A 13,921-nucleotide genomic window follows, 5' to 3' on the forward strand; every position below is an offset into this window, starting at 1 on the left:
GATCATCGAGAGAGGATTATCGATAGCCCGAGCAGCTTGTTGACTCATCATCGCAGTAGGTGCCTGCGCCTGTTGACTGATCATCCAAAGAGGATCATCAATTGGTTGTTGGCTTATCATCGTAGGTGCAGCACTGATAGAGAGAGGATCATCCAAAGCCTGTCCAGATTGGTGACCCATTGGGTTCAAATGATCCCATGTATTAGCAGTATTCTGGTAATGCTACATTAAATAAAAAAGATGGATTACCAGAAGTGCATGATGGATTACCAGAAGTGCATGATGTGTAAATTCTTATAATTAACCTTTTCTACACCAATAAATATACCTCATTATAACCCTGGAGAAAACTCCCATACACACCAGTATCTACCTCTGGGAGAAAGTTCCCAGACATCCCACTGTCCCCATAATTAGTTTGGTGCTTTGTTCTGCTAACACTGGAAATGTACAAGAGAGTCAAGTCCTATTTTAGTTTATTTAATTTTAAAAGAGAATAACATAAATAGATAAATCTTTACCCATCAAGACCCACAGCTAATTCTGTTTGCTGGAATTGGAGACCGATATCGTATAGGTGATCACTTTGATACCCTACCATTATAATATTACACTAAATTTATAAGAAAATCAATGTCATATATTATATAGTTTATCTCACATGCGCATACAATATATAAGTATATAACTTATATTTACATAAAAGAAAACTTACAGGGATTGTTCGTATGGTTTAGGATGCTGATAAGAAGTTCCTGTCCAGAATTTAAAAGACATAAAAAGCAAAATATTTACAAACCAATATTAGGCACTAAATAAATAACATGGATGAGAATGTAAAATTATAAAATTGAAGAATTTAATTTTATACAGAAATTTTAATATTTATGACAATTATCACACCTTCAAACAAGTATGATATAGTTCATAGACAGGCATACAAGATTATTAGTGTACATACAAGCTAAGTATCAAAATCATTTTAAAAAAATATTAATTAATAAATGTATTTCTGAAATTTATTTTATAATTAAAAATATAATAGATGTATAATGAATATAATTATCCATAATTCATTGTTTTTCAATTATTTTTTACCATTTTATTGTTCGATCAATTTTACAAGAATTTAATATTTTAAATAATATAATTTATTACCTTTGAAGCCGTGCTTCCTTGGTTTATAGTGTTTTGAGGGGCAGATGTCATGTTTTGACTCCCTGTTGTCATTATGCTGGTGCATTCGAGATAAAAATTTGCACTGTGAAAATATCTATAATTTTAAGTGTAAAACGATAGCTTCATAGCAATAATAAATTAATTTATTTGTTCATTTTCTTTGAGAAACAATTATAAGATCTTACCTTGATGTTTTTGTGTCACCAAATTGTGGGATACCGTTGTTGTGCCTTTGATTTCCTGCAAAATTAATATTAGATCCTTACATTCTTATTATCACTTTGTCCCTTTGATTATAGAAATGCTTATAAAGTCACCTGAGCTCATGTTTATTTATGTTGAGGCTACCCTGTAAAAACAATTGATAAAATTAAATGAAACTAATTGATGATGATAAAAACATATAAATTTTACATAAGAAAAATAAATTTTGTACACATAAAAACATATATACTCACCGACGATGATGGAAAGTTGTGATGAAAAGAGGTTAAGCAAGAAAGGACACAAAGCTCTCTCACTATTGTATTGTATGTACACAAGAAAAAATTCATATAGAACTGATATATATATACATAAAATACAATACAATAGGCCAAATTTTTAGTATCGGTTTCACAATAAAACTTATTTCTTTTTTAAAAAAGAGATACTTTGATGATCACGTAATTATGATAATGTATGTTTTTTTCCTTTACCAGTCTTCATTCATAAAAAAAATTGATATAAGCATTAAATTACAAATTCATTATGCCATTAATCAATTTAGGTAAATTGGTTGGGGCGACAGTGTCAAACTAAAATGAAATGATAGCTCACTAGATTTTGTATTTATTTTGGGCTGAGCACAAGATTTGAGAGTACACAATGAATCAAATTATATGTATTTTGTAACAAAAAAAAAGTGTTGTCTTTTTAGAGAAAGATACTGTATGGATTTTATTATAATCACAAATGTTTTCTAACTTTTAACAATTTGCATTTATTGTTTGAAAAATAAAATATAATATCTAAATTAAATTGTGCATTTCACTTGTCAAATAATATATCAAATTACATAAAATTTATGAAATTTCTGACCAATGTATTGGTGCTTTTGGCAAAAATAAAGAAAAGAAAGTATACGTGCGTAAAAGAGGAACATGATATTAAGAGAGAGTTAATATAAAGGACGTGTCAAAATTAACTCCAACCAGGAGAAACAGAATCTGTCAAAAATGCCCTCCTCAAAAGTATTTTTCGGTCATATATTTTGTTGAGACACAAATATCACCGAGTCTCTCTTTTTTAACAAAATTATTAGAAAGGAAAAATTCATCAATCTTTATGTCAGAAAATATCTATGTTATGCTTAACCATTAATAATAACAGATATGTCTATGTTATGCTTACCCACTAATAATAATGTAACGCCCTCAGACTTGGGCTATAAGTCTGGGTTACTAGCTAATCACTAAACCTGTACAATCTCATTAACAAATAATAAAAAAATGAATCTAAACCCCTTTAAACCAGGATCTTTTTAGGTTGAAGTATGAAAATAAGAACCACTAACTGCTTTATTACAAACCAAATTCAAAATCTTACAAACTCTCTTTATTACAAACCATTGTCTAACCAGTTTTAAACTAAGTTCATCTTTTATTCAAACACACACACTAACTATCTACACTCCGCCTGTTCGGGCAACTCAAAACTTTCTTCCTGGATTGGGATCAACACCTTGGGTATGTGAGGATCCCGAGGCTTGACCCGCTTCCTTACCACTCGAGTCCTGATGGCTTTCATATTCCTTTTTAACTGAAAACAATAAGGTGAATAACAACAAAAATGGTGAGCCAAAAATTGCTCAACAAGTCTACAATATATAAACAGTGTTTAAACAGTTTAAGTGAATTGGTAACTAGGGTATATCTGCAAAGATATTAGGTTACTAGCTAATCACCAAACCTATACAATCTGATTAACAAATAATAAAGAAATGAATCTAAACCCCTTTAACACTAAACAAGATCTTTTTAGGTTGAATTATGAAAATAAGAACCACTAACTACTTTATTACAAACCAAATTCAAAATCTTACAAACTCTCTTTATTACAAACCATTGTCTAACCAGTTTTAAACTAAGTTCATCTTTTATTCAAACACACACACTAACTATCTACACTCCACCTGTTCGGGCAACTCAAAACTTTCTTCCAGGATAGGGATCAACACCTTGGGTATAAGAGGATCCCGAGGCTTGACCCACTTCTTTACCACTCGAGTCCTGATGGGTTTCATATTCCTTTTTAACTGAAACCAATAAGGTGAATAACAATAAAAAGGGTGAGCAAAAAAATGCTCAACAAGTCTACAAAATATAAACCGTCTTTAAGCATGAAAGGCATATGTTAAGCCTATTTGTTTATTCGAGGATTTAACTCAACTCAAATAAGAATGTAATAAGTAAATAGTGGATCTATCGTCGGAGAGATCTCACAAAGTAACATATGTCAAAAGGTTAAGAAACATTGTTCATCTACAGACTTGAAGATTCACTGGAAGAAGCTCAAGTAATTGATCAAGCCTCAGTGATATAAATCAAGATTGTAGATTTAACCAAGTGATAGAGATCTCGTCAGGGTATCAATTAATTACAGGAATTTAATCTGAAGAAAATCAAGACTTGGAGAAACATCACAGAAGTTAGTCATTCATGAACTAGACAGAACATCGAGTGTCAACATTCAAGTGGTGAAATGGATTCAGTGATTTTCAGAAGATTGTCAGAAGAGTGGTTGCTGTTCAAGAGTAGTATTAATTCTCTATTAATTAATTAAGTCATTTAAATTAATTAAGAAAATAAATTAAATCTGCAAAGATTAATTTATTGATTAATTGGTTAATTAATCCTAAATTAATATTATGCATTTTTCAGAAATGATTTTGGATTTATATTCAAAAAGAAAAATCAGCAAAACAAATTTGAACTGGTATGACAATTGGATTGTCATACCGAAAGTCCTACCAAGTCTTTCTGGATAGTTCTACCAAGTCATTCTATTGTCCTACCGATAGTCTTTCCAAGTCAAGTAATTGTCCTACCGAAAGTTCTACCAGTTCAAAGGATTGTCTTGCTAGTTCATTTTGGATTGTCTTGCTAGTTCATTTTGGATTGTCTTGCCGAATGTCATGCTGATTCAATTCGAGTGATCTGTTTACTTAAACAAATAGAAGCAGATCATTTTGTAAAAAAAAAGCAATTGAATACACAGCCAACCACTGAAGAACACAAAACAAACAGAAGCAGAGAAATTATTGTAAAATTCTCAGAGCATTTATTTCTAGCAGTTATTGTTAAATCCAATCCACTAGAAATTCTTTTGTTGTTCTTGTGTAACTATCTAGCGGATCAAAATCCCTAGAACTTAATCTCAAATCGCTTTTAGCATTTGATTCTAATTATTGCAAAAATAGAAAAAGTTCATGTCGAATTTATTCTAAATTTGTGATAATTAATTTGAGATTAATTCCTTGTAACAGATACCGTTGTTGTAACACATTTCAAGTTTAATAAAAGTTTTATTTAACTTGAAAAAAAAACAATTGAATACACAGCCAACCACTGAAGAACACAAAACAAACAGAAGCAGAGAAATTATTGTAAAAATCTCAGAGCATTTATTTCTAGCGGTTATTGTTAAATCCAATCCACTAGAATTTTTTTTGTTGTTCTTGTGTAACTATCTAGCGGATCAAAATCCCTAGAACTTAATCTCAAATCGCTTTTAGCATTTGATTCTAATTATTGCAAAAATAGAAAAAGTTCATGTCGAATTTATTCTAAATTTGTGATAATTAATTTGAGATTAATTCCTTGTAACAGATACCGTTATTGTAACACATTTCAAGTTTAATAAAAGTTTTATTTAACTTGAATTTTGTTTCAATTTTTATTCCGCATTTTATTCGATTAAACGGTATAGTTTGTATTCAACCCCCCTTCTACAAACATATTGGGACATAACAATTGGTATCAGAGCCTTCTAATTAACGTACAAATCAAGATCCTAGACTTTTGTGTTTCTTTCACTCCTTGAATTTTTTATTCACTCAAAAATTCATAATGACTACACAAAAAGTTGGAACCGTTAAAATTCCACTATTCGATAAAGAAAATTATGTTATGTGGAAGAAGAAGATGTTATTGTTTTTACAAGTTGCAAATTCCAAATACCTGGAAGTGTTAAAGAAGGGTCCTAAAATTCCGATGGTTATTGAACCAGAGGTAATAGAAAATGATGTGGTGATTACCAAAGCAAGAACTTATGTGAAAGATCCTGAGGATTTTTCTCCTGCTGAAAAAGAAGAAGCCTCCCTGGATGCTAGCCTTCAATTAATTTTAGTAGATTCCCTTGATCCCTTGATGAATAGACATGTGATGAATTGTAAAGATTCCAAACATATCTGGGAAACTATTGAGGTTATTAATGAAGGCACAGAGGAAGTTAGGGAGAACAAGTCAGAAATCCTAACCTCTGAGTATGAATACTTTAAATCCAATCCAGGAGAAGGAATCACTGAAGTGTTTGAGAGGTACAATGCATTGATCAACAACCTGAACATTAATGGTAAATACTATTCCATCAGGGAGGTCAACAAAAAGTTCCTTTTAACACTGCCAACTCATCTCGAACATAGAATTACTGCCATAAGAGAAGCAAGAGATCTGAGTGAGATTTCTTTGGAAAGGCTCTATGGGGTGTTAAAGACGTATGAGTTGGAGCAGATTCAGCAGAAGGAAGTTTACAGGAAAGGAAGAGTGGTCAGCACGTCTACTGCTCTAGTAGCTGAAGATCAACAACATCAACAATCTCAACAGTCAGAAAGAATGGTACAGTCTTCCAAGGTTGAAGAAAATGTGATAGTAGCAGAATTTGATCCTCCTACTACAAATGAATCAGGAGATGATTTTTATTCCTTGGAAGAACTGGAGCAATTGGAGGATGAGTCAATGGCCCTGATTGTCAAGAGATTCTCAAATGTCAGATTCAAAAGGAATCCCAAGTTCAAGTACAAGTCCAACTACAACAGATTCCAGAAAGGTAGATCTTCATCCTCTAACACCAGCAGTGGTGGGTATAAAACAGGGATGGTTGATCGAAGCACCATTCGATGCTTCAACTGCAATGAGTTGGGACACTTTGCCACAGAATGCAGGAAGCCAAAACAAGTTAGGAAGAACTCTTACGATTCTAATCAGAAGAGTAAATCTGAAAGGGCTTACCTGGCAAAGGGAAGAAGCTGGGATGATACTGACAGTGAAGATGAAGAAGTTGGGAATCTTGCTCTCATGGCTAGTGATGCAAACACCTCATCGTCAAGAAAAGAGGTAAAATTTACTGATGCTGAATTAGTTTATCATCTAGGAGGTTCCTTAGATTGTGTTCGTCGTGATAATGAATTGTTAAATCAACAAATCAAAGACCTTGAGAAAGAGGTCAATAAATTAAGACTTGTGCACATTAATCAAGATAAATTAAAAGAACAAGTATCTTTTCTAGAGAATAGAGTTGACTGTTATAGACAACTTGAAACTATTCTCAAAGACAAGATCACCAGTCTTGAGGCTAAGGTTAAAGCTTACTTTAATTCTTGTTCGAAGTCCAAAGAGTTTTACAATAAGCAAGCTGTTAATCAAACATCTGGAATAGGTTATGATTACAATGCTGCTATTAGAAAATTAGGCATAAACTCCCCTCCTCATGTCTGTGCTAAAGGCAGGGAAGTACCACATGTGCTTAAGGGTGTTGATGAACCCCTCTATAAAGAATCAATTGCTGAACCATTTGATGAGACCTCATTTATTATTCAAGAAGAAATCCGTGCTGAAGATAATGCTAATGAGAAAGCTGTCTCCAAGTCAAGTGTGTCAAAAGTTCCAGTCAAGGTTGTGAAAGCAACTCAGACTAACTCAGATACACATGAGTTGGATAACACAAATGCCATGTCTACCATGCATAAGTTGCCTATTGTTAATCCCTCTCATAAAGCATGTGGTGTTCCTGATTGTATGTCTTGTGCTTTTAATCTGATGTATACTTATTTTAATGGTAAGCATGTTTCTAATGATAAGACTACTCCTCGTCAGCATGTGAATAATAGAAAGCATGATAGGTCTAAGACTGCTAGTCCTCCTAAAGCTAGAAAGGAGACATTTGTGCCTAAGCCTAAACAGAAATTTGTCAAGGCTGTTCACAAGGTCAAATGTCCAGTCATTGAGAAAGTTGAGAATATTAAAATTAAGAATGTTGTTTTGCCTGATAAAGGCCAATTTTACAAGTATGCCGGATCAAGCCAAACTTGGGTTTCGAAGAAGGTCTAATCATTTGTATTGCAGGGCATTAAACAGGTACAACCGGTAGTGTGGATTCTTGACAGCGGATCGTCAAGACATATGACCGGAGATAGAGCCCTGCTATCAAATGTGGTTGAGAAAGCTGGCCCAGTGGTTACCTTTGGAGATAACAGCAAAGGTTTAACGGAGGGATATGGCTGTTTGCTAGCTGGAAATATTATCATTGAAAATGTGTATGTTGTGCAAGGACTTGAACACAATCTGCTTAGCATTAGTCAGTTCTGTGACAACGGCTACAATGTTTTATTCGACAAGCTGAAGTGTCAGATTCTGCACAAGAAAAGTGAAAAACCCTCTTTGATGGGAATCCGGAAAGGAAATCTATTCGTAGCTGACATGAACTCTGGAAGCAATCCTGAAGTCAATTGTTTCTATGCAAAGGCATCGTCAGATGAGAGTTGGCTATGGCACAAGAGACTTTCTCATCTCAATTTCAAAACAATGAATTCTCTTGTCAAAAGAGAATTGGTTAGAGGTCTGCCTCAGCTGGAATTCTCCCCAGAAGGACTATGTGAGGCTTGCCAGAAAGGAAAGTCAAAGAAAGCAAGTCACAGAGGCACTGACACATCTTCCATAACTGGTGTTCTACAATTATTGCACATGGATTTATTTGGACCAGTTAATGTCCTTTCGATGTCAAAGAAGTGTTACTGTCTTGTGATAGTTGATGATTATTCCAAGTATACGTGGGTTTTATTTCTTCACTCTAAGGATGAAACACCACAAGTTGTGATTGATCATATCAAGATGATTGAGTTAGATTCTAATGTCCCTGTTAGAGCAATAAGGTCAGATAATGGAACAGAATTCAAGAATTCACTTCTCAATGGATTCTGTACAGACAAAGGGATTACCAGACAATTTTCAGCTCCTAGAACCCCTCAGCAAAATGGAGTGGTAGAAAGGAAGAATCGTACATTGATTGAAGCTGCAAGAACGATGTTAAGTGAATCAGGTCTTCCAATGTACTTTTGGTCTGAAGCTGTCAATACTGCATGTTATACTCAGAATCGAACTCTAATCAACAAAGACTTCATGAAAACTCCGTATGAGATTTTAAATGAACAGAAACCTTCTATCAAATACTTTCATGTATTTGGTGCCAGATGCTTCGTGCTCAAGGATGGAGATGATCGTCGTGGTAAATTCGAGGCAAAGGCATATGAGGGTATTTTTGTTGGATATGGAAGAAGATCATACAAAGTGTATATCATTGATCAACACAAAGTAACTGAAAGTGTCAATGTTACATTTGATGACACTAAACTCCCTAGTATCCAAATTGAAGATCCTTCTGAGAAACTGAAGTTTGATGATATGTCAGATTCAAGATCAGAACATGGTCAAGAACCTGAGGTTGTTGCTGGTGAAGAACCTGTTAATCATGATGATACTCAAGGTAATAGTGATGGAAAATTTGGCAACAATGGAGATACCACTCCTACTGACGGAGAATCTTCAAGTCAACATGGCAACAACTCAGGGGGAGATGCTGAAGGATCATCTAGTAGGACACAACATCCCAATGAATTTCAAGGCGAATCATCAAGATCAAATCTTCCAAGACAGACTGTCTGGAATAAAGCTCATCCTTTTGAGTTGATTATTGGTGATCCAGATGTTGGAGTCAGAACTAGACGTGCTACTCAAAATGAGTGTCTGTTCTCAGGATTTCTTTCTGAGATGGAACCTAAGAAGATTGAGGAAGCACTGACTGATCCAGATTGGGTGATTGCTATGCAAGATGAACTCAATCAGTTTGAAAGTCAACAAGTCTGGAAACTGGTACCTAGACCTACACACAAGAAAGCTGTTGGTACTAGGTGGGTATTCAGGAATAAACTAGATGAAGATGGTGTGGTTACAAGAAACAAGGCAAGACTGGTAGCAAAAGGGTATTATCAAGCTGAAGGCATTGATTATGATGAAACCTATGCTCCAGTGGCTAGACTTGAGGCCATCAGGATATTTCTGGCATTCACAGCATTCTCAAACTTTAAAGTTTATCAAATGGATGTCAAGAGCGCCTTTCTGAATGGAAAGTTGGATGAAGAGGTATATGTAGAGCAACCTCCTGGTTTTGAAGATCTAGATCATGTGGATTTTGTCTTCTTTCTTTTCAAGGCTATCTATGGACTCAAACAGTCTCCGAGAAAATGGTATGACACTCTCTCTGAATTTCTTATTGAAAATAGCTTTATTAGAGGTGTCATAGACAAAACTCTCTTTTCTAAAAAGCATAAGAATGATACTATATTAGTCCAAGTCTATGTGGATGATATAATATTTGGGTCTACTAATGATAATCTCTGCAAGAGATTTGCTAAGTTAATGCACAACAAATTTGAAATGAGCATGATGGGAGAGCTGAAGTTCTTTCTTGGATTACAAGTAAATCAAAGGTTAGATGGAACTTTTATTTGTCAATCCAAGTATCTCAAAGAACTCCTCAAAAAGTACAATCTATAGGATTCTACATCAGCAAGGACTCCGTCAACTACAGCTGTTAAGCTTGGACCATGTGAAAACTCTATTAAGGTAGATGTCACAAGCTACAGAGGTATGATTGACTCATTACTCTATCTTACTGCAAGTAGACCAGATATTATGTATGCTACATGCTTATGTGCAAGGTTCCAAGCGGATCCTAGAGATATTCATCTCGTTGCTGTTAAACGAATCTTAAGATATCTTAAGGGAACACCAAATCTAGGTATTTGGTACCCTAAAGAATCTGGTTTTAACCTTGTTGGATATACAGATTCAGATTACGCAGGAAGTGTTGTTGATAGGAAAAGCACCTCAGGGAGTTGTCAATTCCTAGGTAGCAGGCTAGTCTCATGGTACAACAAGAAACAATAAACAGTTTCCAACTCAACGGCCGGGGCTGAATATATTGCTGCTGGAAGCTGCTGTGCTCAAATCTTGTGGATTAGGAACCAGCTACGAGACTATGGCTCTGTATTGAAAAAAATTCCTATTTTATGTGACAATATAAGTGCAATAGCCATCACCAACAACCCTGTGCAGCACTCGAGGACAAAGCACATCGACATCAGGTATCATTTTATTAGAGAGCACGTCATGAATGGTACTGTTGAACCATTTTTTGTTCCAACAGAAGAACAAATAGCAGATATTTTCACTAAACCCCTTGATGAATCCACATTTACCAAATTAGTTGGTAAATTGGGTATGCTGAATAGTTTTAGTGATTAAACTTGTGAATATCTGAAATCTGTTCTTGAGTGAATTTACAAATGAATTTTTCATAAATGAAAAATTCATTTGCAAATTTATTTTATCATTTTCCAAAATTTCCTTCTTATTTTTATGTAATTTTTATTATCTTATCTTATTTATTTACTCAACTTGTTAATTTTAATGTCTCAGAATATTTTACTTTCTCTAAAAATATTTTTCTATGAATTTTATTTGTTAAAATTCAAAAGAAATCTATTTTTGGACTGTAAATATTATTATCTCTGAAATATTTTAATTATTTTAATTATGTAAATATTTTCTGCCATATTCATTTCAGTTTTCTGTAATTATAATATTTTCTATATTCTGTGTTTTTTATGTGTGTTTTTAACAGTTTTTATGTTAATTATTCAGGATATTTAAATACTTAATTTATTTTATAACTAGAATGACTATCGGCAAGACAATTGGAATTGTCTTGCAGAAAGTCATTCTAGTGCTAATACTGTTTATTTTTAAATCAGTTTAATTTTATAACTGGCAAGACAATCGGTATGACTATTGATTGTCATGCCAGTAATAAAATTAATATCAGATATATTATGTTTTATTTTGTACTGGTATGACAATCGGTATGACTATCAGATTGTCATACCAGTTATATATTATTATTTGTTTTGTTTTTTATTTTTTTCAAAATTGCCTTGTATGACTATCGGCAATGTTCAACAAATCGCTAGGCGTCCCAGGGCGGTTAGGGTACCTTCTAGCGATTAATCGGGAAATCGGGGATTAATCGGAAGGATTAATCGGAGCATTAATCGGTCATATATAAATATTATTTTTATTTTATAAAATTAATTATATATATGTTATTACAAAATATAACATTTGACAAGCCTTTTTTCATTCATTCAAGCATTGATCACATAAGTCATAACAAACTTACTAGATAGATTAAAGTGGAACATAATGTTTTGATATCAATTGTCACAGTACTGCAGTACTATAGTCTATAGTTTAACAAGAACAAAGGGAAACAAAAATAGATTTACAGGCTATAGACAACAACTAATATTAAGTTACACTAATAGTTTAATACTTACTATTTAATTCACCAGTGACAATTAATTTCCTCATCTTCTTCGAATGTTAATTCTGCATTAACTTCTTCATCATCCGATTCAAAATTATCTTCATCAAGATCTCGAAATATTTCATCTACAATGCTAGTAGACCACTGAGATTCAAAATCTTCCTCATCTGCTTCTACAATCCATCCTTGAGCCATGCTAGCATCATTTAAGAGTTTTGCAGCTGCCATATTGTTAGACGCGTTATTCGTTACTACTTGAATAACGTTCTTTGAACTAACTTCTTCAATCCATTTGTCCACATAATCAAAGATATATTTTCCTGTATGAGCATCAGTTGAACTCTCGATAGAAGATAAGAATGTTGTGCCAAGTTTGCAATTAACCCATAAGTTCATTATACTCCGCCGCTTTCTATCAGACCATGCATCTGTCATAATTGAACAACCACTTTTTTTGCACTCTTCTTCTTGTTTCTTAACTGTTTCCTTAGTTGTCTCAACTGCTTGCTTTAACAGAGGCTCCCTAAGTTGATATTGAGTAGGCGGAATATACCCAGGACCAAATTGACCCACAGCCTCAAGAAGTTGCTGAAATGCGTCATTATTGACAGCATTAAAAGGTATTGCAGATTCATACACCCAGCGTGCCAAGTACGCATGCACCTCACTAGTCCTTTTCTTAAATAGGACATCATTAATATTTTGTTGTCTCAGTTTTTTGCGAGATTCAACCAATGAATCTGCCGGAGATATTGGCCTGGTAAAGCTATCCATGGGACCGAGCGAATATGGTGTCGTACAACTTTCAAGAATCTCAACTTCATTTGAGCTTTTTTCAGAAATATTAACACGCTCCTGCAATTCTTGAAGTTTTTCCCTCTTTTCTTCTTTTTTCTTTTTCTGATGAAGTAATGCTTGCATACACTTTGCTTTGTCAATTGGAGTAGCTTTTTGACAAGATGCCACATTTCCTTTAATATGGGCAATATGTTGTTTTAGCCGATGGACACCTCCACTGATCACTCTATTGCATAGTTTACACTTCACTTTTTCTGGATCATTTGTAACTGCTAGTTCATAGAACTCCCAACCAACATCATCAGATTTTCTTTTTAAAGAGGTGACTGAACCAACAACTTCTGAATTAGATGCAGGTGTAGAGGAATTGTCCATTTTTCTATACACACAAACATAACACAAAAATCATAACTTAATTTGTTTGTCGAAAAACAACTAACAAGATATAACGGATAACAAGCAACAACAAGAAAATACAAATCAATTAACAACACAAGAACACTAACCCATGTAAATATAAGTATATAACGAATGAAAAATCAACGAATCGTCGAGTCTATACAAGCCTACAAGCCACAATGGTACAGATATATACTTATACAATACATTATAAGCATTGGTGAAGAAAACTAAAAATGGGGATGTAATTAACCATATCAATTTGTGAAATAGAGATGAGAACTTGAAGAACTTACCTATCTTCGCGAAGAGAATTAGGGAAACAGGAGCTTAATTTGGGTATCGCGTAACTCTGTAACTACTCTCATAAATATCTACCTATTTTCAAAATAAATATTTATTTGTTTTGTTTTGTGAATTACCTATAATGCCCTCATTTTCTTTTACCATATGAAAGATTTTTTTTGGCCGATTTGGACCGCCTAGGCGGATTTTGACCCGCTTTAATCCGAGGTTGACCGACTTTTCGAAAAAACGTCTAAAATCCTGCCTAGCCACTTCTCCGGGCGTTTTCCATCCGCCTAGCGCCTAGGCGGCGCCTAGGCGGCCGCCTAGACCGATTTTTAGAACACTGACTATCGGTATGACAAACGGTAAGACTATCCCGAATTGTCATACCGGTTGTCTACTTATAAGTTTTTTTTTGTTGTTTTGTTAAGTCATTCAATCAGTTTTATTGTTTTTGTTATAAATTTCAACAGTCTTTAGTTATTTTTCTCTCTTCTCTCTCTATCTCTCATATTCGAACCAGATCAAATCTTCCTCCATTATCTTCCTTGCTCGA

General features: G+C 34.0%; 1 protein-coding gene across 1 annotated transcript; it reads right to left on the bottom strand.

Moving 5' to 3' along the window:
* Positions 1-11,898: 11,898 nt before the first annotated feature.
* Positions 11,899-13,053, bottom strand: LOC141694298 (uncharacterized). Its single transcript, XM_074499213.1, has one exon. The coding sequence runs from the start codon at positions 13,051-13,053 to the stop codon at positions 11,899-11,901; it is 1,155 nt and encodes a 384-aa protein (XP_074355314.1).
* Between the last annotated feature and the right edge of the window lie 868 nt (positions 13,054-13,921).

This window comes from Apium graveolens, chromosome 2, assembly GCF_009905375.1.
Source record: "Apium graveolens cultivar Ventura chromosome 2, ASM990537v1, whole genome shotgun sequence".
Lineage (NCBI taxonomy): Eukaryota > Viridiplantae > Streptophyta > Magnoliopsida > Apiales > Apiaceae > Apium > Apium graveolens.